At 37.2% G+C, this 24625-nt stretch overlaps 1 protein-coding gene and 1 long non-coding RNA gene across 5 annotated transcripts; one reads left to right on the top strand and one right to left on the bottom strand.

Moving 5' to 3' along the window:
* The first annotated feature begins 5065 nt into the window (after positions 1 to 5065).
* LOC140583912 (uncharacterized) lies at positions 5066 to 14265 on the top strand. Of its 4 annotated transcripts, none has more exons than XM_072707874.1 (12): positions 5066 to 6018; positions 6778 to 6880; positions 7638 to 9628; positions 9982 to 10455; positions 10745 to 10911; positions 11330 to 11587; positions 12472 to 12787; positions 12857 to 13215; positions 13327 to 13371; positions 13463 to 13564; positions 13764 to 13864; positions 13952 to 14265. In XM_072707874.1, exons 3-12 carry the CDS (start codon positions 9190 to 9192, stop codon positions 14013 to 14015), a joined length of 2325 nt encoding a protein of 774 aa, XP_072563975.1. In that variant the 5' UTR covers positions 5066 to 6018; positions 6778 to 6880; positions 7638 to 9189; the 3' UTR covers positions 14016 to 14265. The 4 variants fall into 4 exon arrangements, with proteins under 4 accessions (XP_072563975.1, XP_072563974.1, XP_072563976.1 ...); XM_072707873.1 differs by having other exon boundaries at positions 5066 to 6880; positions 7638 to 7740; positions 9185 to 9628; XM_072707875.1 differs by having other exon boundaries at positions 5066 to 6880; positions 11330 to 11563; positions 12547 to 12787.
* Positions 14266 to 22907: 8642 nt separating this feature from the next.
* LOC140583909 (uncharacterized) lies at positions 22908 to 23969 on the bottom strand. Its single transcript, XR_011985980.1, has 3 exons — positions 23916 to 23969; positions 23206 to 23305; positions 22908 to 22980 (listed from the first exon to the last, which is right to left on the bottom strand). It is a non-coding gene; the product is annotated as an uncharacterized lncRNA (long non-coding RNA).
* Between the last annotated feature and the right edge of the window lie 656 nt (positions 23970 to 24625).

Below are 24625 nucleotides of genomic sequence, written 5' to 3'. Positions count from 1 at the left end.
GGCAGGTTTTATTAACCCTTTAGCGTCTGGTGGTCTCACGGCCGGCCCGTTTGAGCTAGGAGCGTGAGATTTGGCACAGTGGAGCCCCACCGAGGTCTATATCACATACTGGAGAATCAGCGGTCTAGACCTCAGCACTAGGCCGCAAAGTACAAAAAGGTACCTGCGGCCTAGGCCGTGCGACCCAGAGGTCTGGATTTTTTACTGCACACACATGGGAGACTGAAGACCACACCTGTAGAGTTTCAAAGGTGTAGACCTCACAGAACTGTTTTTATAGGCCCTCAAAGTCAGTGAGGTCGGCAATGTTAAGTCAATGGAGGCACCCCACCTGTCACTTCTAGGCCCATAACTTCAGCTAGGAGTGGCCTAGGAACACCATTCAAAGTGCTACTAAAACTACAGAGTCTGCCCTTTAATTTCATGTATAGATATCACCTTAATTAGCAGATCTTCATGTCAAACAATGGGCTTTACTTTTGGTGACCTTTCGTGACCTTTCCACAAATGCGTCGTGCGGTTCCGGATGTGCGCTTTATGGCCTAGGGGGACTTCTGGGGGGCCTACGACTGACCCGTACCACCTATGGGTCTGAAATTCGGCACACGTAAACTAGACGCCTTCAGGAATGACCGTGCCCAGTCTGAAGACTGTGGCCCTTACCAAAGTCCCGCAGTGGCCCTTTGAATTTGCTACGGTAGGCAATGTTAAGTGAATGGAGTCCTTTGACAGGGCATAACTACAGGTAGCAGTGGCCTAGGGAGATGATCCAAAGTGTTCCTGAAACTAGACAGTCTGCTCTACAATCCCCCCAATACATGTTTATTAAAATTGTGCCTCCTTAACTTGATAACACTAGGCTTTTGACCTTGAGTGCATGTTCTGCCTCTGCCTGCCTGGAAGATCTTTGTTGATGATTGACTGTATCATATTACTAACTTAGCAATAACGGAACTGTGTTGTGTGGTTTCTGGTATCATCTGACTAACTTAGCAGTTCAGGTATTGTTATGTGACATTTCTGGTATCATCTGACTAACTTAGCGGTTCAGGTATTGTTATGTGACATTTCTGGTATCATCTTACTAACTTAGCGGTTCAGGTATTGTTATGTGACATTTCTGGTATCATCTCACTAACTTAGCAATGTCGGAAGTACTAAGTGTTTTCCCGTCTTACTAGGCCTCAAACTAACATTAGGGGGCGTCACGGCCGAACCGTATGACCTACACATCTGACCTTTGGCATGCATAAACTAGATCAGCTCTGGATCAAGTCTGCCAAGTTTTATGAATGTGACCCTTACGAAAGGCCTACAGTGACCTCTTGAATTTGCTATTGTCGGCAATGTTAAGTGAATGGAGACACCACACCTCTCATTAGACAGGCCATAACTTCAGGTAGCAGTGACCTAGGAAAATGATTAAAAGTGCTCCTGATACTAGACAGTCTGCACCTAAATGTAATCTATACATGTCCATTAAAATTATGCCTCCTTAATTTGAAACCAACGCACATTTTATCATTAGTGGCTGCACTTTTTTCACTAGGCCTCAAACTAACATGTGGGGGCGTCACGGCTGAGCCGTACGAGCTAGGGGTCTGAAATTCGGCCTGCACAAACTAGTTATACGTATGAATAAGTGTGCCAAGCCTCATGAACGCAGCACTTACCAAAGAGCTATAGTGGGCCGTAGAATTTGCTAAGTTGGGCAATGCAAGTCAATGGGGACATATGAGAGAGTAGGCCGCAAACGAACATGAGGGGCAGTAACGGCCCAGCCGTACGAGCTGCAGGTCTGAAACTCGGTGGAGACATACTAGACGGATGCCTGATGAAGCACGTGCAGCATCATCAGTGCAGACCTGACCAAAAAATTTCTACAATGTTTTTAATATTACAAAACCAACTTTGTTAGTGATATTTCCGGAAACGTGCGTTTTCTGGTTTGACTAACTTAGCAACGGCGGAATTGTGACGTGTGTTTTCTGGTATCATATTACTAACTTAGCACTTCAGGTATTGTGACGTGCCTTTTCTGGTATCATCTTACTAACTTAGCACTGTAGGAATTGCGATGTGACTTTTCTGGTATCATATTACTAACTTAGCAGATTAGGAATTGTTATGTTACTTTTCTGGTATCATCTTACTAACGTAGCAGTTCAGGTATTGCTATGTGACATGTCTGGTATCATCTTACTAACTTAGCGATTCCGGAACCATGATGTGTGGTTTTTGGTATCATCTTACTAACTTAGCACTTTAGTGATTGTTATGTGACTTTCCTGGTATCATCTCACTAACTTAGCAATGTCGGAAGTACTAAGTGTTTTCCCGTCTTACTAGGCCTCAAACTAACATTAGGGGGCGTCACGGCCGAACCGTATGACCTACACATCTGACCTTTGGCATGCATAAAGTAGATCAGCTCTGGATCAAGTCTGCCAAGTTTTATGAATGTGACCCTTACGAAAGGCCTATAGTGACCTCTTGAATTTGCTATTATTGGCAATGTTAAGTGAATGGAGACACCACTCCTCTCATTAGACAGGCCATAACTTCAGGTAGCAGTGACCTAGGAAAATGATTAAAAGTGCTCCTGATACTAGACAGTCTGCTCCTAAATGTAATCTATACATGTCCATTAAAATTGTGCCTCCTTAATTTGAAACCAACGCATATTTTATCATTAGTGGCTGCACTTTTTTGACTAGGCCTCAAACTAACATGTGGTGGCGTCATGGCTGAGCCGTACGAGCTAGGTGTCTGAAATTCGGCCTTCACAAACTAGTTATACGTATGAATAAGTGTGCCTATCCTCATGAACGCAGCACTTACCAAAGAGCTATAGTGGGCCGTAGAATTTGCTAAGTTGGGCAATGCAAGTCAATGGGGACATATGAGCGAGTAGGCCGCAAACGAACATGAGGGGCCGTAACGGCCCAGCCGTACGAGCTGCAGGTCTGAAACTCGGTGGAGACATACTAGACGGATGTCTGATGAAGCACGTGCAGCATCATTAGTGCAGACCTGACCAAAAAATTTCTACAATGTTTTTAATATTACAAAACCAACTTTGTTAGTGATATTTCTGGAAACATGCGTTTTCCGGTTTGACTAACTTAGCAACTTCGAAATTGTGACGTGTGTTTTCTGGTATCGTCTTACTAAGTTAGCAATTCAGGTATTGTTATGTGACTTTTCTGCTATCATCTTACTAACTTAGCGACTCCGTAACTGCGATGTGTGGTTTCTGGTATCATCGTACTAACGTAGCACTAAGTTACAAACCCGGAATTGCGACATGTGTTTTCTGGTATCATCTTACTAACGTAGCAGATTAGGGATTGTTATGTGACTTTTCTGGTATCATCTTACTAACTTAGCAAGTCCGGAATTGACGTTTTCTGGTGTCATTTCACTAACTTAGCAACTTCGGAATTGCGACGTGTCCTTTTCACTAACTTAACTTCAGAATTGCGATGTACCTTTTATGGGTTCATTTGATTATTACAAACCGGTAAGACACTATGAATTGTCTAGTGACCAATATGCAAAACAAAGAAGTCAGACACTGATTTAACTTAACAACCTTTTATTACACTTAACAGCATCTTCATTAAATCTAATTTGGATGGACTGGAGCAGTCGGCGCCAATGCATCCTTATGCCTGAAATTTAAACAGACAGCAGACAAACATCAATCACCAGCGACAGCAACCATAACATAAAGTAATAGTAGTTGCAGTAGCACATTCAGTTTTTCAATGTCTTAACTTACTTTTCTATCTTCTTCATATAATAAGAGATATCGCGCAGGTTTAGCTTCACCTCTTTCATTGCAGCTAGCAGATGAGGATAGCCTTTCGTATAATGACGGAGCTGAAAAGTAAACATTAAATCAGTTTAACCTTTTTAATTTTGAACAACCAATGAAATTACATGAAAGTGTTCTTACAATGTCCTCAGGAATTGGGCGAGTCCACATGTCAAGGCAAATTTCGGTCAGGATGTAATTTAGTTTTTCAACTGCTGCCTTTAATGAATCAGAAGAAACATATCTTTCATAACACCATACACATTGATATATATATATATGCATGTTTGTGCGTGTGTTTGTGTACAATGCCTCACCAGCTTGCATTTTCATAATCTCACAGATATTCTCAAGGTATTGTGATGGTACAATAAAAAACTTTAATATATGTTTTTAGTTTTACCTGTGTATCTATCAGTGACAAATTATGATTACTTACTTCACGCTCTTCATTTTTGCAGTTCTGCGCAGACGCATTTTCTTTTCCTTGTTTGTAAATTTTACTGGTTGCCCTTGCCATGATGATGATTATCCTGGAAAAGATTAAAGTTAGGCTTTCCTATCTCATCCATTGCAATATATGACACTACAGAAGACAAGCCACCATAAAGTCTCTTAGCATTCCCGGAATTGCATTATCTAGCTTTCTAGCTTTTAGCTTCATAGCACTGTCAGAATTTCGTTATAGCATTTCCAGAATTGCGTAATCTAGCGTGAAGCTTTATAGCATTTCTGAATTACGTCAAGAACCTTCTAGAAGTTTCTAAGCATTTCCAGGATTCCGTCATCTAGCTTCAAGCTTCATAGCACTGCCGGAGTTTCGTTATAGCATCTCCAGAATTGCGTTATCTAGCGTGAAGTTTCATAGCATTTTTTAATTACAGCAAGAACCTTCTAGAAGTTTCCAAGCATTGGAAAAACATCAATAGACTTGATTGCAAGTCAAATGCAATCACATTAATATGCCGCTTCACGTTTCTGATCTTCATTAGCCTACCAAATGTTTCTCAGTCACCGTATTAGACGGGCACAGCATCTCGCTTACATTTAAACATTTTAGTCTAAGCATTTCACTCACAAATAAACAGTGAGATTGATTAAAACTGCTAAATTCTACTAATTTTTTTTTACATTACTTACCAAATAATGCTTTGAACAATAAAGCTTGCAGCCAGCTTTTTGATGTTGTTGTGAGGTGAAAAAGTACCAAGACTTTTATACTGAACCACCCACTCACGTGACAGATTTTCGCCCAATGAATACCTAAAGTCTATAAATTGATTTACATATTACGAATAAATCATTAACAAAACCATAATTTAATATTGTGACCATCAACTGACCGTGCACTTCCACAATTACACTTAAATTTTTTTTTGTAATATTTCCTGAAATGTTAGTAATGCCCTGTCAGACCTTTGTGGTGATAAAGTTCAAAAATAGTGCAAAATTCACAAAGTGTGAAAATTAGTGACTGACACATTTTGGAATTGCGAAGTGTCTTTCTGGTATCATCTTACCAACTTAGCAACTTTGGAACTGCGACGTACCTCTTATGGGTTCATTAGACTAACGTAGCAATTTTGGAATTGTGATGTGTGGTTTCTGGTATCATCTTACTAACATAGCAGATTATGAATTGTTATGTGACTTTTCTGGTATCATCCTACTAACTTAGCACTTCAGGTATTGTGACGTCACTTTTCTGGTATCATCTTACTAACTTAGCACTGTAGGAATTGCGATGTGACTTTTCTGGTATCATCTTACTAACTTAGCACCTTAGGAATTGCGATGTGACTTTTCTGGTATCATCTTACTAACCTGGCAATTCTTGAATTGCGACGTGTCTTCTCTGGTGTCATCTTACTAACTTAGCAACTTCAGAACTGTGACGTGTAATTTTTTCCATGTATAATTAATTAAAATAAATGTAACAAATTACTTTAAAAATAGTTATAATTTTTTTTGTTAAAGGGGACATTTAAACATGCATAAAATATTTCATTTTATAAACTGAGAGCATTCATTGGGGTGAATCTGTGTCAATCAGCACAGTGGGTGGGGCAGTATAAAAGGCTTTGCTCACTCTCAGGCTGCTCAGAACTCTTCAGACTTGCAGCGTGTTACTTTGTGGAACAGCGGATCATCAGGGGAATACAAATCATTTTCCGGAATTGCATTTCTGATCATTTTTGGTAAGTAGTTATTCGGTTTGCTGTGTAGTTTGTGGATATGATGATTTATCTTGAAAAACATGAATATGTTTAATTGTTTAGAAAAAAAATTAAATAGTCTTCCCAACTGCCATAAGATTGTACACTTAATTTATAACTTCAGTCTTTTGACTTTTCTTGCGAATGCACTTTATGTATAGAACTTTATATAATTTCTCTAGTTGAGCTGAACAACTTCTGTACTTATTTTATGTTTATCTTATTTTAATTTCGGAATTGCGAAGTACCTCATGGGTTCATTAGACTAACTTAGTAGTTTTGGAATTGTGATATGTGGTTTCTGGTATCATCTTACTAACATAGCAGATTAGGAATTGTTATGTGACTTTTCTGGTATCATCCTACTAACTTAGCACTTCAGGTATTGTGACGTCACTTTTCTGGTATCATCTTACTAACTTAGCACTTTAGGAATTGCGATGTGACTTTACTGGTATCATCTTACTAACCTGGCAATTCTGGAATTGCGACGTGTCTTCTCTGTTGTCATCTTACTAACTTAGCAACTTCAGAACTGTGACGTGTAATTTTTTCCATGTATAATTAATTAAAATAAATGTAACAAATTACTTTAAAAATAATTATAATTTTTTTTGTTAAAGGGGACATTTAAACATGCATAAAATATTTCATTTTATAAACTGAAAGCATTCATTGGGGCGAATCTGTGTCAATCAGCACAGTGGGTGGGGCAGTATAAAAGGCTTTGCTCACTCTCAGGCTGCTCAGAACTCTTCAGACTTGCAGCGTGTTACTTTGTGGAACAGCGGATCATCAGGGGAATACAAATCATTTTCCGGAATTGCATTTCTGATCATTTTTGGTAAGTAGTTATTCGGTTTGCTGTGTAGTTTGTGGATATGATTTATCTTGAAAAACATGAATATGTTTAATTGTTTAGAAAAAAAATTAAATACAGTCTTCCCAACTGCCATAAGATTGTACACTTAATTTATAACTTCAGTCTTTTGACTTTTCTTGCGAATGCACTTTATGTATAGAACTTTATATAATTTCTCTAGTTGAGCTGAACAACTTCTGTACTTATTTTATGTTTATCTTATTTTAATTTCGGAATTGCGAAGTACCTCATGGGTTCATTAGACTAACTTAGTAGTTTTGGAATTGTGATGTGTGGTTTCTGGTATCATCTTACTAACATAGCAGATTAGGAATTGTTATGTGACTTTTCTGGTATCATCCTACTAACTTAGCACTTCAGGTATTGTGACGTCACTTTTCTGGTATCATCTTACTAACTTAGCACTTTAGGAATTGCGATGTGACTTTTCTGGTATCATCTTACTAACCTGGCAATTCTGGAATTGCGACGTGTCTTCTCTGGTGTCATCTTACTAACTTAGCAACTTCAGAACTGTGACGTGTAATTTTTTCCATGTATAATTAATTAAAATAAATGTAACAAATTACTTTAAAAATAATTATAATTTTTTTGTTAAAGGGGACATTTAAACATGCATAAAATATTTCATTTTATAAACTGAGAGCATTCATTGGGGCGAATCTGTGTCAATCAGCACAGTGGGTGGGGCAGTATAAAAGGCTTTGCTCACTCTCAGGCTGCTCAGAACTCTTCAGACTTGCAGCGTGTTACTTTGTGGAACAGCGGATCATCAGGGGAATACAAATCATTTTCCGGAATTGCATTTCTGATCATTTTTGGTAAGTAGTTATTCGGTTTGCTGTGTAGTTTGTGGATATGATGATTCATCTTGAAAAACATGAATATGTTTAATTGTTTAGAAAAAAAATTAGTCTTCCCTACTGCCATAAGATTGTACACTTAATTTATAACTTCAGTCTTTTGACTTTTCTTGCGAATGCACTTTATGTATAGTTATATAATTTCTCTAGTTGAGCTGAACAACTTCTGTACTTATTTTATGTTTATCTTATTTTAATTTCGGAATTGCGAAGTGTCTTTCTGGTATCATCTTACCAACTTAGCAACTTTGCAATTGCGACATACCTCTTATGGGTTCATTAGACTAACTTAGCAGTTTTGGAATTGTGATGTGTGGTTTCTGGTATCATCTTACTAACATAGCAGATCAGGAATTGTTATGTGACTTTTCTGGTATCATCCTACTATCTTAGCACTTCAGGTATTGTGACGTCACTTTTCTGGTATCATCTTACTAACTTAGCACTTTAGGAATTGCGATGTGACTTTTCTGGTATCATCTTACTAACCTGGCAATTCTGGAATTGCGACGTGTCTTCTCTGGTGTCATCTTACTAACTTAGCAACTTCAGAACTGTGACGTGTAATTTTTTCCATGTATAATTGAGCTGAACAACTTCTGTACTTATTTTATGTTTATCTTATTTTAATTTTATAATTGTGAAGTGTCTTTTCCGGTGTCATCTTACTAACTTAGCAATACAGGAATTGCAATGTGTGTTTCCTGGTGTCATCTTACTGACATAGCAAATCAGGAATTATGTTGTGTGTTTTCTAGTATCATTATACAAACTTAGCAATTTTAGAATTGCGATGTATGTTTTCCGGTGTCATCTTACTAACTTAGCAATTCTGGAATCGCGATGTGTATTTTCTGTTGTATCATACTAACTTAACAACCTTGGAACTGTGATGTGTGTTGTCTGTTGTCATTACACTAACATAGCGATACCGGAATTGTGACGTATGTCTTCCGGTGTCATCTTACTAACCTAGCAACTTTGGAAGTGTTACGTGTGCTTTCCGGTTTTATTACACTAACCTGGCAACTTTGGAACTGTGATGTGTGTTGTCTGGTTTCATTACACTAACCTAGCGATTCCGGTATTGTGATGTATGTCTTCCGGTGTCATCTTACTAACTTGGCAACTTTGGAAGTGTGACATGTGTTTTCTGGTTTTATTACACTTACTTAGCAACTTCGGAACTGTGATGTGTGTGTTGTCTGGTTTCATTACACTAACCTAGCGATTATGGAATTGTGACGTATGTCATCTGTTATCATCTTACTAACTTAGCAACTTTGGAAGTGTGACGTGTGTTTTATGGTTTAATGACATCTATTTATATATTTTACTTTATGATAAGGTAAGTATCTATCTGTCTATCTATATATCTAATTTCATTTTTATTTTTTCAAAGGAAACATGGGTCGTAAAAAGGTGCCTTGCCCATTGTGTCACGTATCCTATATGAATGTGACAGTACATTTAAGAGATGTACATAACATTGCAAGCAGCAAGGAGCGAAAGCTCCTCGTTTCTTGTAAGACGGGCCGGTTTGCTGGTCCACTAGACTGCCCAATCACTGATTGCCCTGCAAAACAATTAATTCGGCTAGACAAGCACCTGCAACTAAATCATGATTTAAGTGATGAAGAGATTAAGACCACGGTTCACCAAGCAAAATGTGCAGCTGCCAAAAAGGCAGTTTTAAAGCACAGAGAAGAAATAAAGGAGAAAGATAATGAGATGGAAATAATGAAGCGCCGAATCGAGGAGCTTGAGTGCCGCCTTGAGCAATTTGAGGGGCCGAATCGGGACAAATCAGGCGATAGCCAAGTAATGCATAAGATCTTCTTCTTTGGTAAGTATAATAATCATTATGACATTTCTTATATCATGCAGTCAATTTAACCTGTAGTTGATGTCATTGCTGGCGATGCCTAATATCTTTCTTGTTTATTTCAGTTCATAACTATCTGAAATCTTACAGAAACGTGAATAAAAATGCTAACTAAATCCATAACCTGTATTCTTTTCAAAATGTTAATTGTTGTAAATATTAGTTATTAAAATTAGGTTAAACTGGTAAAAAAGTAAATCATGTCACCTTTGTTTTACCTGCATTGGGGGCGTGTAGTACCGCTGTCACCGGAAGATCGCTATTCACATTCTAAATAGCCTCATTACAGATGGTTAATTTTGTTCCTTTCTTAGATAAAATTCTTCCAGATTATAAGGAGAGCTTATTCCGTGTTGGTGACAACAGGAGAAGAGCTCAAAACATGAAGCAGGAGCTAGGTTATGTCAATGGCTTCATCAAGTTCATGTGGGGCTCTTCAATGGAAACAGCACCTGGTCACCTGAAATTTCTTAATGACCCCAGTAAATTAAATAACTGGGTGAAGGATTTGTCACAAAAATTTAAGGTCACGACCTGCAGAAACTATCTGCTTTCAGTTTGCAAGTTTTTGCAATTTCTCATCGATAGACGGCCAACAGCTGTCCGCCTTGGCCAGAGAATTTTACAGGGTCTGCTACGGCATTTAAAAATGCAAAGAAGTGCCATAGCTAAAGAAATTGTAGTGCACAGGCAATGTGTTAAAGATTCTAAAAGAAAGAGGATGCCTACCAGAGACGACCTATGTGACCTCATCACGGAGCTACGGAGCAGAATTCCAGATGCTCTTGGTAAGCGGGCAGCCTGTGACCCCTGCAAATTTCTTAAATATGTAAATCTCAATTGCATAATTCCTGGTATTGTGGGGCTGCGTTTGCTTAATTAGCTGCCCGTTGCTATGTCACGATGTCACATATTTGTTAAATGCAAAGGACACATGTTGTGCATTGTGTGCTGTGATGTGTTAACAATGACCACTAATCACTAATTTATAAAAAAAATTATAGAAATTATTGTTCGTATAATGCAAAAGAATGCTTGCTAATGTCTTGTAAGTACCTTGCTCTGTTTTGGTCACAGATGCACTCTCTGAAGACCCGAGTAACATTAATATAAGGAACAAGACCATAGGGGCGTTGGCAACATATATATTTGTCTGCACCGGGCACCGTGTGAGTGTTTTGGTCAACCTCACAACGGTTGAATTTCAGGAGTGCCAGGTGATCGATGATCAGTATGTCATCAATGTGAGTACCTAAAAATTAATTGACATTGTGCTCATTTTTCGATCATGACATGACATAAAGTGACTTGGGACAGCTAAGTTGTAAAAGGTAGTATATAAACAGAAATTAAGTGTAATTAAATTATTCAACTGTGTAACCCATGGATACCCAACTCCAGTCCTGGGGGGCCGGAGCCCTATGTAGCTTAGTTCTTTCCCTGTTCCACCACAAATGATTCAGCTCAAGAGCTGTGTGGTAATTAGCACAAGGAGTTGAATCAGGTGTGTTAAATGAGGGGAAACCCAAAAATGTGCAGGGCTCCGGCCCTCCAGGACTGGAGTTGGGGACCCCTGGTGTAACATGTAAGTGATGTTTGTTTTGACTACATTTACCTGCTGTTTTCCACCATGCTTAGTAACACATTGTCCCATTCTCAAAGGTCTCCAGCCACAAGACATCGGCCTCATTTGGGAGGGCAAAAATTGCCCTCACTAGCAGGGAGCATTTTTGGATACAGCAGTTTAATGAAATGAGACCAAAACTGCCAGGATACTGTTACAATCCTGTCACCTTATTTTTTTCATCGTCTGGAGAGCCTCTGAACAAGCTCTGTGAGCTTGTTCAGAAAGCATGTCTTGATTGTGGGATGCCCCGGGGATTCGGCGTTACGGACATCCGGTCCGCCGTTTCGACTTGTGTAAGTCTTCATTTCAAGCGATGTTAATGTGCCATTTCTGATTTGCGAGGTATGTTTTCCTGTGTTGTCTAACTAACTTAGGGATTTCTGATTGGTGACGTGTCTTTTCCGGTTTTGTCTTACTAACTTAGCAGCTTCGGGAGTGCAACGTGTCTTTTCTGGTTTCAGTAGACTAACATAGCAAAGTCGGAGCTGTGATGTCTCATTTCTGGTTTCATTAGACTAACTTAGCAGATTAGGAACTGTGACGTGTGTTTTCTGGTTTCGTCTTACTAACTTAGCAAAGTCGGAACTGAGACATGTCATTTCTGGTTTCATTAGACTAACTTAGCAGATTAGGAACTGTGACGTGTCTTTTCTGGTTTCATTTGACTAACTTAGCAAAGTCGGAACTGTGATGTGTCTTTTCTGGTTTCATTAGACTAACTTAGCAGATTAGGAACTGTGACGTGTCTTTTCTGGTTTCATTAGACTAACTTAGCAAAGTTGGAACTGCTAAGTAATTTCTGATTGGCGACGTGTCTTTTCCGGTTTTGCCTTACTGACTTAGCAATTTCTGATTGGCGACGTGTCTTTTCCGGTTTTGCCTTACTGACTTAGCAATTTCTGATTGTCGCTGTGTCTTTTCCGGTTTTGCCTTACTGACTTAGCAATTTCTGATTGTCGCTGTGTCTTTTCCGGTTTTGCCTTACTGACTTAGCAATTTCTGATTGTCGCTGTGTCTTTTCTGGTGTTGTCTAACTAACTTAGCAATTTCTGATTGGCAACGTGTCTTTTCCGGTTTTGTCTCACTGACGTAGCAATTACGGATTTGCAACATGTCTTTTCTGGTTTTGTCTTAACTGTACTGGCCGTAGTCATCAGTTTATCTATCTTGTTTACAGGTACAGAGAAGCCTGCCCGAAGAGCAGCGCCGACTGGTGGCCCAAATCATGTGCCACAGTGTCGAAACGGCGGACCGGTTTTACGTCGCCGAACCTGAACTGGCTGATCTTCACCGTGGTCGAGCTCTTCTTAATGATGCCCTGGGCATTGGTAAAAAGAAGGCTACCATGCAGCCAATGAAAAGTAATAAACGGTATTCGAGACGGCTGATTGACTCTGATGAAGATGACTGTCAGGAGGCAGTTGATTTGTCAGAGCCAGTTCCCAGTCAGCTTTCAATGGAAGTTGTTGCCAGTGAACATGAGAAAGAAGCAGGTAAATGTCAGTTATAGATAATTGTAGAAATAGTAATTATGATGTTAACAATGTATGTCTTTTCAACAGATATTATCTACATGCCTCTTGAAGTTGGAGAAGAAGTGGTCGAGGTCGGACAACAAGAGGGAGAAGTGGAGAGAGATATGGATGAAGTGCAGGAAGATATGGAGCAATGGGAGGCAGATATGGATGAAGGGGAAGAAGATGTGCAGGAAGTGGAGAAAGATATGGATGAAGGGGAAGAAGATGTGCAGGAAGTGGAGAAAGATATGGAGGAAGGGGAAGAATATATGCAGCAATGGCAGAGCGATATGGAGGAAGCAGAGGAAGATCAGGAGGAAGTGGAGAAAGATGAGGAGGAGGAACATAACATTGATTTTAAGTTTGTTATTGATAGTGACAAGGAAGAGGAAGTTAACCATGAGGTAAGTCTAAACAATATCTTGTACCAGTAAGGGAAAAAGCATAATGATCTCTGTTGACTGCAATATACTTGCCTATGTAAAATTTGTAATCTGTTAACTTTATTGTGACAGCTTCCCAGTCCGCTACCGAAATATGTGGAAGACATAGAGGGAAGGGTGAGGCTCGAGATATTTTTTTAAATAGGTGTGATATACAGAAAACATTTATGTTGTTATGAAAGACATGCTGTCTGTGTTGTTATTTCAGAAATTAAGATGCAGACGAAGACTTGTTTATCCAGAATCCCTAAAGGCAATGGTGAGGCAGAAGTTTACTAGCTACTGGAACCAAAAAATTACAACACAAATGGTAAGTACACTTTGATTATTGATATTTATAAACAGTACATAAGAACATAACAAATTTACAAACGAGCGTGGGCCATTCGGCCTGTCAAAGGTTGTTTGGAGATAACTAATAGCTCACAGTTGTTTAAATCTTATCTAGCTCTGGTTTAAAGGAACCAATGGTTTTAGCTTAGTAATCAAACTTATTGCTGTTTTTTCAGATAAACACAACTTTAATGAATAATGAAGACTTGCTGCTATCGTGCAAAGTGTTACGAATGACCATTGACAACTTGAGGGGCTTAATCAAGCTACTACAACGGTAATTGACCAACATTTAATATTTAAAAGCAATTCTTATAATAACTATTATGTTGTGGTTTTGGTTGTTATTGTTTTTGTTTTTCAGACAAGACTCAGTGACCATAATCGACAATGAACGTCCAGGTGTCAGTAAAGCTCTTATTTTTTAAGTTGCAGTGGCTGTTATAATTTAAGAAACTTTTTTATTTGTTTTAAAGTCCAGTTGTCATGATTTTGATTTAAAAATACATTTGCATCATTTAAATAAAGCCATTTGTTATTAGATTTGCAAAAAATATTTCTGTTTAAAATTAAGGTGGCATTGTTTTGATTTGAAAATTCATTTCTGTATTTGAAAATAGATTTCAATTTAAATAAAGCCTTTTGTTATTAGATTTGCAAAACATATTTATGTTTAAAATTAAGGTGGCATTGTTTTGATTTGAAAATTCATTTCTGTATTTGAAAATAGATTTCAATTTAAATAAAGCCTTTTGTTATTAGATTTGCAAAACATATTTATGTTTAAAATTAAGGTGGCATTGTTTTGATTTGAAAATTCATTTCTGTTTAAATAAAACCTTTTGTTATTAAAATTGCAATACTTACATTTCTGTTTAAAGTTAAGGTGCCATTGTTTTGATTTTAATTACATGACATTGTTTTAATAAAGGCTCTTGTTCTGTAATTTGTGGTCAAGTTGTCATTTGTAATAGCTTAGGAAAACTAGTGTAAACTTACCAACCGTACCGATATATGCTAAGTGAAATTATGACAGATTTGTTCATTAGTCCAACCATACCCAGATTTGCTAAGTCAACTTTGTAATTGTGACGTGTCTTTTCTAGTTTCATTAGACTAACTTAGCAGATTAGGAACTGTGACATGTGTTTTTTGGTTTCAATAGACTAACTTAGCGAATTAGGAACTGTGACATGTCTTTTCTATTATCATCTTACTAACTTAGCAATTCAGGTATTGCTATGTGACTTTTCTGGTACCATCTTACTAACTTAACAGATTAGGAATTATGTGACTTTTCTGGTATCATCTTACTAACTTAGCGATTCCGGAACTGTGATGTGTGGTTTCTGGTATCATCTTACTAACTTAGCGATTCTGGTATTGCTATGTGACTTTTCTGGTACCATCTTACTAACTTAGCGATTCCGGAATTGTGATGTGTGGTTTCTGGTATCATCTTACTAACTTAGCGATTCTGGTATTGCTATGTGACTTTTCTGGTATCATCTTACTAACTTAGTAATTGAGGTATTGTTATGTGACTTTTCTGGTATCATGTTACTACCTTAGCAATTGAGGTATTGCTATGTGACTTTTCTGGTATCATATTACTAATTTAGTAATTGAGGTATTGTTATGTGACTTTTCTGGTATCATCTCACTAACTTAGCAATTCAGGTATTGCTATGTGACTTTTCTGGTATCATATTACTAATTTAGCAATTGAGGTGTTGCTATGTTACTTTTCTGGTACCATCTTACTAACTTAGCACTTTAGGCATTGTTATGTGACTTTTCTGGTATCATCTCACTAACGTAGCAGTTCAGGTATTGTTATGGGACATTTCCGGTATCATCTTACTAACTTAGCAGTTCAGGTATTGCTATGTGACGTTTCTGGTATCATCTTACTAACGTAGCAATTCCGGAATCATGATGTGTGGTTTCTGGTATCTTACTAACTTAGCACTTTAGGAATTGTTATGTGACTTTTCTGGTATCATCTTACTAACTTAGCAATTCAGGTATTGCCATGTGTGGTTTCTGGTATCATCTCACTAACTTAGCAGTTCAGGTATTGCTATGTGACTTTCCTGGTATCATCTTACTAACTTAGCAATTCAGGTAGCGCTATGTGACTTTTCTGGTATCATCTTACTAACTTAGCGATTCCGGAATCATGATGTGTGGTTTCTGGTATCATCTTACTAACTTAGCACTTTAGGAATTGTGATGTGACGTTTCTGGTATCATATTACTAACTTAGCAATTACGGCATTGTGATGTGTGTTTTCTGGTATCATCCTACTAATTTAGCACTTCAGGTATTGTGACGTGACTTTTCTGGTATCATCTTACTAACATAGCAATTCAGGTATTGTTATGTGACTTTTCTGGTATCATCTTACTAGCTTAGCGATTCCAGAATTGTGATGTGTGGTTTCTGGTATCATCTTACTAACTTAGCAGCTTAGGTATTGTTATGTGACTTTTCTGTTATCATTTTACTAACTTAGCAGTTCAGGTATTGCTATGTGACGTTTCTGGTATCATCTTACTAACTTAGCGGATTAGGAACTGTTACGTGTGTTTTCTGGTTTCATTATAGTAAGTTAGCAATTACGGAACTGTGACGTGTCTTTAAACGTTTCATTATAGTAAGTTAGCAATTATGGAAGTGTGATGTGTCTTTTCTGGTTTCATTATAGTAAGTTAGCAACTTTGTAATTGCAATGTGTCTTTTCTGGTTTCATTAGACTAATTTAGCAGCTCCGGAACTGTGACGTGTCTTTTCTGGTTTCATTCGACTAACTTAACAATTTAGCAACTGCGACGTGTCTTTTCCGGTGTCATCTAACTAACTTAGCAAATTTGAAATTGTGACATTTGTTTCCTGGTTTCATTACATTAATTTAGCAATTTTCAAATTGCGACGTGTTTTCTGGTTTCATTAATAATATCACTTATGTAATTGAGAACCTTTAACATGACCAGTAAGACTATCAGTTGTCTAGTAATCATTTTGGAAAATCAATGTCAGACACTGATGAAACTATAGTTGTATTTATCACAACAAAAACAAAAGATAAGACTACCATTTGTCTAACGTCCAACATGGATAATGATGTCAGACACTGATGTAACTAAACAACTCTTTATCTACAACATTGTGATTATTTCTGGCTTGGAGGGACTCGAGCAGTCGCCACCAATTCCTCCTCAGTCCTGAAATTTAGACAGACAGCAGACACATCAATCACCAGTGATAGCAACTATAACAGTAAAGCAATAGTATTGGCAGTAGCACATTAGCTTTTTCAACATTTTGATGCAGCTTACTTCAGCAAATTCTTCAAAACATAGCTGACATCGAGCAGACTGGCCTTCAACTGTTTCATCGTCCCTAGCAGGAGAGGGTCGTCTTTCACAAATGGGCTGTTCTGAAAGGTAAGTATTTAATCAGTGTAATGTTTTTAATTTTAAACAACTACTGAAATTAAATTAAAGTGTTCTTACAGTGTCCTCATCGATTGTATGATTCCAGTCTTCAATATCAGCCAGGATAGATTTCAAACTTTCAGATTCTGTCTTTAATCAATGAAGACAAACATATGTTTAATAACAGCATATGCATTGATTTATATATATATATAGACAAGAACTTTAATCATGTATGTTTTTAGTTTTACCTCTGCATGTATCAATCACAATAAATTGTTGTTACTTACTTCAGCCTCTTCATCTTTACGTTTCGGAGTTGACTCACATTCTTCATCTACTGGTTTGTCAGTTTTACTGGTCCTCTTTGCCATGCTGATGATTATCCTGGAAAAGATTAAAGTTAGTCTTTTATATCTCATCAATTGCAATATATGGCACTACAGAATACAAGCCACCACAAAGTCTCTTAGACTGACTCTGATTGACACACAACCCTTTCCGTAATTACGTTATAGCATTTCCGTAATTGCATCATCTAGCATGAAGCTTCATAGCATTGCCAGAATTCCGTTATAACATTTCCGGAATTGCATCATCTAGCGTCAAGCTTCATAGCATTGCCGTAATTTCATTGTAGCATTTCTGAAATTGCATTATCTAGCTTCAAGCTTCATAGCATTGCTGCAATTACGTTATAGCATTTCCGAAATTACATTATTTAGCATGAAGCTTCATAGAATTTCCGAATTACGTCAAGAACCTTCTAGAAGTTTCTAAGCATTGCAAAAACATCAATAGACTTGATTATAAGTCAAATGCAATAATATGCATAAGTACCTGCACATTTTTAATCTTCATTAGCCTATCAAACAATTTTCAGTCTATTTGACGGGTGCAGCGGGTTACTAACATTTAAAAATTATAGTCTAACGGTTTCACTATGAGAAACAGTGAGATGGCTTAAAAGTTATTGTAGAAGACTAAATGCTACTAAAGAAAGGTTTTACATTACTTACCAAATAATGCTTCTAAAAGTTATGCTTGCCAGATGCACGTCTAAACAGCTTTCCAGTGTGTTTGTGAGCTCGTAAAAAAATACCGAGACTTTTATACTGAACCACAGACTCACGTGACCAAAGTCTATGAATATATTTGCGTATCATGAATAAATCATTGACGGATATGTTTCATTACATTAACTTTCCGGCCTTAGCAATTCCGTAATTGCGATGTGTGGTTTCTGTTATCATCTTACTAACGTAGCAATTCTGGTACTGTTATGTGACTTTTCTGGTATCATCTTACTACCTTAGCAATTCAGGTGTTGCTATGTTACTTTTCTGGTACCATCTTACTAACTTAGCACTTTAGGGATTGTTATGTGACTTTTCTGGTATCATCTTACTAACATAGCAGATTAGAAATTGTTATGTGCCTTTTCTGGTATCATCTCACTAACATAGCAATTCAGGTATTGCTATGTTGCTTTTCTGGTACTATCTTACTAACGTAGCAGATTAGGAATTGTTATGTGACTTTTCTGGTATCATTTTACTAACGTGGCAATTCTGGTACTGTTATGAGACTTTTCTGGTATCATCTTACTAACTTAGCAATTCTGGTACTGTTATGTGACTTTTCTGGTATCATCTTACTAACTTAGCAATTCAGATATTGCTATGTGACTTTTCTGGTAGCAGATTAGGAATTGTTATGTGGCTTCTCTGGTATCATCTTACTAACTTAGCAATGCCGTGATTGCACTGTGTGTTTTCTGGCTTCATTAGACTAACTTAGCAATTCCGGTTTTGTGTTATTAACTTAGCAATTCAGGACCTGCGACGTGTCTTTACTGGTTTTGTCTCATTAACTTAGCAATTCAACATTTGGTTTCATTACAGTAACTTAGCAACTTCATAACTATGTCATGTGTTTTCTGTTATCTTAAACATAGCAATTTCTGATTTGTGACATGTTATTAAGCTGTAGGTGCACATTCAGAATTACGAACTGCAAATGCAATTTTTAATTTAACATGACTGATCATTAATGATGCAGTTCAAAATTGTTAATGTGAGGTGTATAATCTAAGATTACAAACCAGTAAGACATTACCACTTGCCTAGTGACCAGTATGAAAAATAAAGTCAGACACTGATGAAACTCAACAACCTTTTATTAAATTTAACATCTTGATTAAATCCGATGTCGAGGGACTTTGGCAGTTGGTGCATCCTCAGGCCTAAAATTTAAACAGACAGCAGAAAAACATCAATTACCAATGACAGCAACTATAACAGTGAAGTAATAGTAGTGACAGTAGCACAATAGCTATTTCAATGTTTTGATGCAGCTTACTTTAGCATCTTCTTCAGAATATCGCTGACTTCAAGCAGGCTGGCCTTCAACAGTTTCATCGCCTCTAGCATGAGAGGATCACCTTTCACAAATGGGCAGATCTGAAAGGTACGTCATTAATCAGTTTCACGTTTTTAATTTTGAGCAACTAATGAAATGAAATTAAATTGCTCTTACAATGTCCTTATCGATATCTCGATTCCAGTCTTCAATATCAGCCAGGATGGACTTCAGATGCAACATTACAGTTGCTGCCTTCAATGAATCAGGATAAACATATGTTTAAAAACAGCATATATATATATGCAATTACATATTTATGTGTGCAATGCCTCACCAGCTTGCCTTTTCATAATCTCGCATATATTCTCAAGGTATTGTGATGGTATGACAAGAACTTTAATAATGTATGCCTTTAGTTTTACCGATATATTTATCTATGACAAAAAATTACTGTTACTTACGTCAGCTTCATCAATTATTTTGCTGTAAGATGACTCAGTTTTTTGATTCTCTGGGTCGTTTGACTTGTCCATCATTCTTGCCATTATGAAGATGATTATCCTGGAAAAGATTAAAGCTAGTCTTTTATATCTCATCAATTGCAATATATGGCACTACAGAATACAAGCCACCACAAAGTCTCTTAGACTGACTCTGATTGACACAACCCTTTCCGTAATTGCATTCTCTAGCGTGAAGCGTCATAGCATTGCCGTAATTACGTTATAGCATTTCCGTAATTGCATCATCTAGCATGAAGCTTCATAGCATTGCCAGAATTCCGTTATAACATTTCCAGAATTGCATCATCTAGCGTCAAGCTTCATAGCATTGCCGTAATTTCATTGTAGCATTTCTGAAATTGCATTATCTAGCTTCAAGCTTCATAGCATTGCTGCAATTACGTTATAGCATTTCCGAAATTACATTATCTAGCATGAAGCTTCGTAGAATTTCCGAATTACGTCAAGAACCTTCTAGAAGTTTCTAAGCATTGGAAAAACATCAATAGACTTGATTATAAGTCAAATGCAATAATATGCATAAGTACCTGCACGTTTTGAATCTTCATTAGCCTATCAAACAATTTTCAGTCTATTTGACGGGTGCAGCGGGTTACTAACATTTAAAAATTATAGTCTAACGGTTTCACTATGAGAAACAGTGAGATGGCTTAAAACTTATTGTAGAAGACTAAATGCTACTAAAGAAAGGTTTTACATTACTTACCAAATAATGCTTCTAAAAGTTATGCTTGCCAGATGCACGTCTAAACAGCTTTCCAATGTGTTTGTGAGCTCGGAAAAATTACCGAGACTTTTATACTGAACCACCGACTCACGTGACCAAAGTCTATGAATATATTTGCATATCATGAATAAATCATTGACAGATATGTTTCATTACACTAGCTTTCTGGTCTTAGCAATTCCGGCATTGCGATGTGTGGTTTCTGGTATCATCTTACTGACTTAGCACTGCAGTAATTGTTATGTGACTTCTGGTATCATCTTACTAACTTAGCAGTTCAGGTATTGTTATGTGACATTTCTGGTATCATCTTACTAACATAGCAGTTCAGGTATTGTTATGTGACTTTTCTGGTATCATCTTACTAACTTAGCGATTCCGGGATTGCGATGTGTGGTTTCTGGTATCATCCTACTAACTTAGCACTTCAGGTATTGTGTCGTGACTTTTCTGGTATCATCTTACTAACATAGCATTTCAGGTATTGCTATGTGACTTTTCTGGTACCATCTTACTAACGTAGCAGTTCAGGTATTGTTATGTGACTTTTCTGGTATCATCTCACTAACATAGCAGTTCAGGTATTGTTATGTCACATTTCTGGTATCATCTTACTAACTTAGCACTGTAGGAATTGTTATGTGACTTTTCTGGTATCATCTCACTAACTTAGCAATTCAGGTATTGCTATGTGACTTTTCTGGTACCATCTTACTAATCTAGCAATTCCGGTACTGTGACGTGACTTTTCTGGTATCATCTTACTAACTTAGCACTTTAGGGATTGCGATGTGGCTTTTCTGGTACCATATTACTAACTTAGCAATAACGGCATTGTGATGTGTGTTTTCTGTTATCATCCTACTAACCTAGCACTTCAGGTATTGTGACGTGACTTTTCTGGTATCATCCTACTAACCTAGCACTTCCGGTACTGTGACGTGACTTTTCTGATATCATATTACTAACCTAGCAGATTAGGAATTGTTATGTGACTTTTCTGATATCATCTTACTAACTTAGCGATTTCGGAACTGTGATGTGTGGTTTCTGGAATCATCTTACTAACGTAGCAATTCAGGTATTGCTATGTGACGTTTCTGGTATCATATTACTAACCTAGCAGTTTAGGAATTGCGATGTGTCTTTTCTGTTATCATCTTACTAACTTAGCACTTTAGGAATTGCGATGTGTCTTTTCTGGTATCATATTACTAACCTAGCAATTACGGCATTGTGACGTGACGTTTCTGGTATCATCTTACTAACTTAGCAATCCAGGTATTGTTATGTGGCTTTTCTGGTATCATCTTACTAATTTAGCAGATTAGGAATTGTTATGTGACTTTTCTGTTATTATCTTACTAACTTAGCAATACAGGTATTGTTATGTGGCTTTTCTGGTATCATCTTACTAATTTAGCAGATTAGGAATTGTTATGTGACTTTTCTGTTATCATCTTACTAACTTAGCAATTCAGGTATTGTGACGTGACTTTTCTGGTATCATCTTACTAACTTAGCAATTCAGGTATTGTTATGTGACTTTTCTGGTATCATCTTACTAGCTTAGCAATTCCGGAATTGTGATGTGTGTTTTCTGGTATCATCTTACTAACGTAGCAGTTTAGGTATTGTTATGTGACTTTTCTGGTACCATCTTACTAACGTAGCAGATTCGGAATTGTTATGTGACTTTTGTGGTATCATCTAACAAACTTAGTGATTTTGGAACCGTGATGTGTGGTTTCTGGTATCATCTTACTACCTTAGCAATTCAGGTATTGCTAATAACACTGATGTAATTATGAAACATTAACATGACCAATAAGACATTATCAGTAAGCATTATGGAAAATCAAAAAGTCAGACAATGATGAAACCTAAGTAACTTTTATTAATCACAACTGAAAATAAAACATGTTGATGTGTAGGGACTCAAGCAGTTCGCCCGGATGCATCGTCATGCCTGAAATTTAGACAGACAGACAGCAAACATCAATCACCAGTGACAGCAACCATAACATTAAGTAATAGTAGTGGCAGTAGCACATTAACTTTTTCAATGTCTCGATGCAGCTTACTTTGGAAATGTCTTCAAAATATCGCCGATATCGAGCAGATTGATTTTCAACTGTGTCAGCGCCGCTAGCAGGGGAGGATCTTCTTTCACAAATGGGCAGATCTAAAAGGTAAGTATTTAATCAGTTTCATGTTTTTAATTTTTGAACAACTAATGAAATTAAATGAAAGTATTCTTACAAAGCTCTCATCGATTGCACGGATCCAGGCTTCAGTATCAGCCAGGATGGAGTTCAAGGATTCAAACGCTGCCTTCTTTAAATCAGGACAAACATCTTTATCACTAAGATGATAATAAACATATGCATTGATATAAATATATATTTATTTTGGTTTCTGTGCAATACCTCAACCAACTTGCCTTTTCATAATCTCAGAGATATTCTCAAGGTAATGTGATGTTATGACAAGATATATAATGATATATGTTTTTAGTTTTATCTATGTAATTGTCCATGACAATAAACTGTTGTTACTTACTTTAGCATCTTCATTTATGGGGTTCTGAGCTGACGCACTTTCTTCATTTCCTGGTTTGTCAGTCTTATTGGTTGTCTTTTCCATGATGACAATGATTATCCTGGAAAAGATTAAAGTTAGTCTTTTATATCTCATCAATTGCAATATATGGCACTACAGAATACAAGCCACCGCAAAGTCTCTTAGACTGACTCTGATTGACACACAACCCTTTCCGTAATTGCATTCTCTAGCGTGAAGCGTCATAGCATTGCCGTAATTACGTTATAGCATTTCCGTAATTGCATCATCTAGCATGAAGCTTCATAGCATTGCCAGAATTACGTTATAACGTTTCCGGAATTGCATCATCTAGCGTCAAGCTTCATAGCATTGCTGCAATTACGTTATAGCATTTCCGAAATTACATTATCTAGCATGAAGCTTCATAGAATTTCTGAATTACGTCAAGAACCTTCTAGAAGTTTCTAAGCATTGGAAAAACATCAATAGACTTGATTATAAGTCAAATGCAATAATATGCATAAGTACCTGCACGTTTTGAATCTTCATTAGCCTATCAAACAAATTTCAGTCTATTTGACGGGTGCAGCGGGTTACTAACATTTAAAAATTATAGTCTAACGGTTTCACTATGAGAAACAGTGAGATGGCTTAAAACTTATTGTAGAAGACTAAATGCTACTAAAGAAAGGTTTTACATTACTTACCAAATAATGCTTCTAAAAGTTATGCTTGCCAGATGCACGTCTAAACAGCTTTCCAATGTGTTTGTGAGCTCGGAAAAATTACCGAGACTTTTATACTGAACCACCGACTCACGTGACCAAAGTCTATGAATATATTTGCATATCATGAATAAATCATTGACAGATATGTTTCATTACACTAGCTTTCTGGCCTTAGCAATTCCGGCATTGCGATGTGTGGTTTCTGGTATCATCTTACTAACGTAGCAGATTAGGAATTGTTATGTGACTTTTCTGGTACCATCTTACTAACTTAGCAGATTAGGAATTGTTATGTGACTTTTCTGGTATCATGTCACTAACTTAGCAGTTCAGGTATTGTTATGTGACATTTCTGGTATCATCTCACTAACGTAGCGGTTCAGGTATTGTTATGTGACATTTCTGGTATCATCTGACTAACTTAGCAATCCCGGAACTGCGAAGTGACATATCTGGTATCATCTTACTAATCTAGCGATTCCGGTACTGTGACGTGATGTTTCTGGTATCATCTCACTAACTTAGCAATGTCGGAAGTACTAAGTGTTTTCCCGTCTTACTAGGCCTCAAACTAACATTAGGGGGCGTCACGGCCGAACCGTGTGACCTACACATCTGACCTTTGGCAAGCATTAACTAGATCAGCTCTGGATCAAGTCTGCCAAGTTTTATGAATGTGACCCTTACGA

The sequence above is a fragment of the Paramormyrops kingsleyae genome, unplaced genomic scaffold, assembly GCF_048594095.1.
Source record: "Paramormyrops kingsleyae isolate MSU_618 unplaced genomic scaffold, PKINGS_0.4 ups26, whole genome shotgun sequence".
NCBI classification, from domain to species: Eukaryota; Metazoa; Chordata; class Actinopteri; order Osteoglossiformes; family Mormyridae; genus Paramormyrops; species Paramormyrops kingsleyae.
The sequence above is the reverse complement of the archived record's forward strand: the minus strand, read 5'-3'. Positions and strand labels throughout refer to the sequence as shown.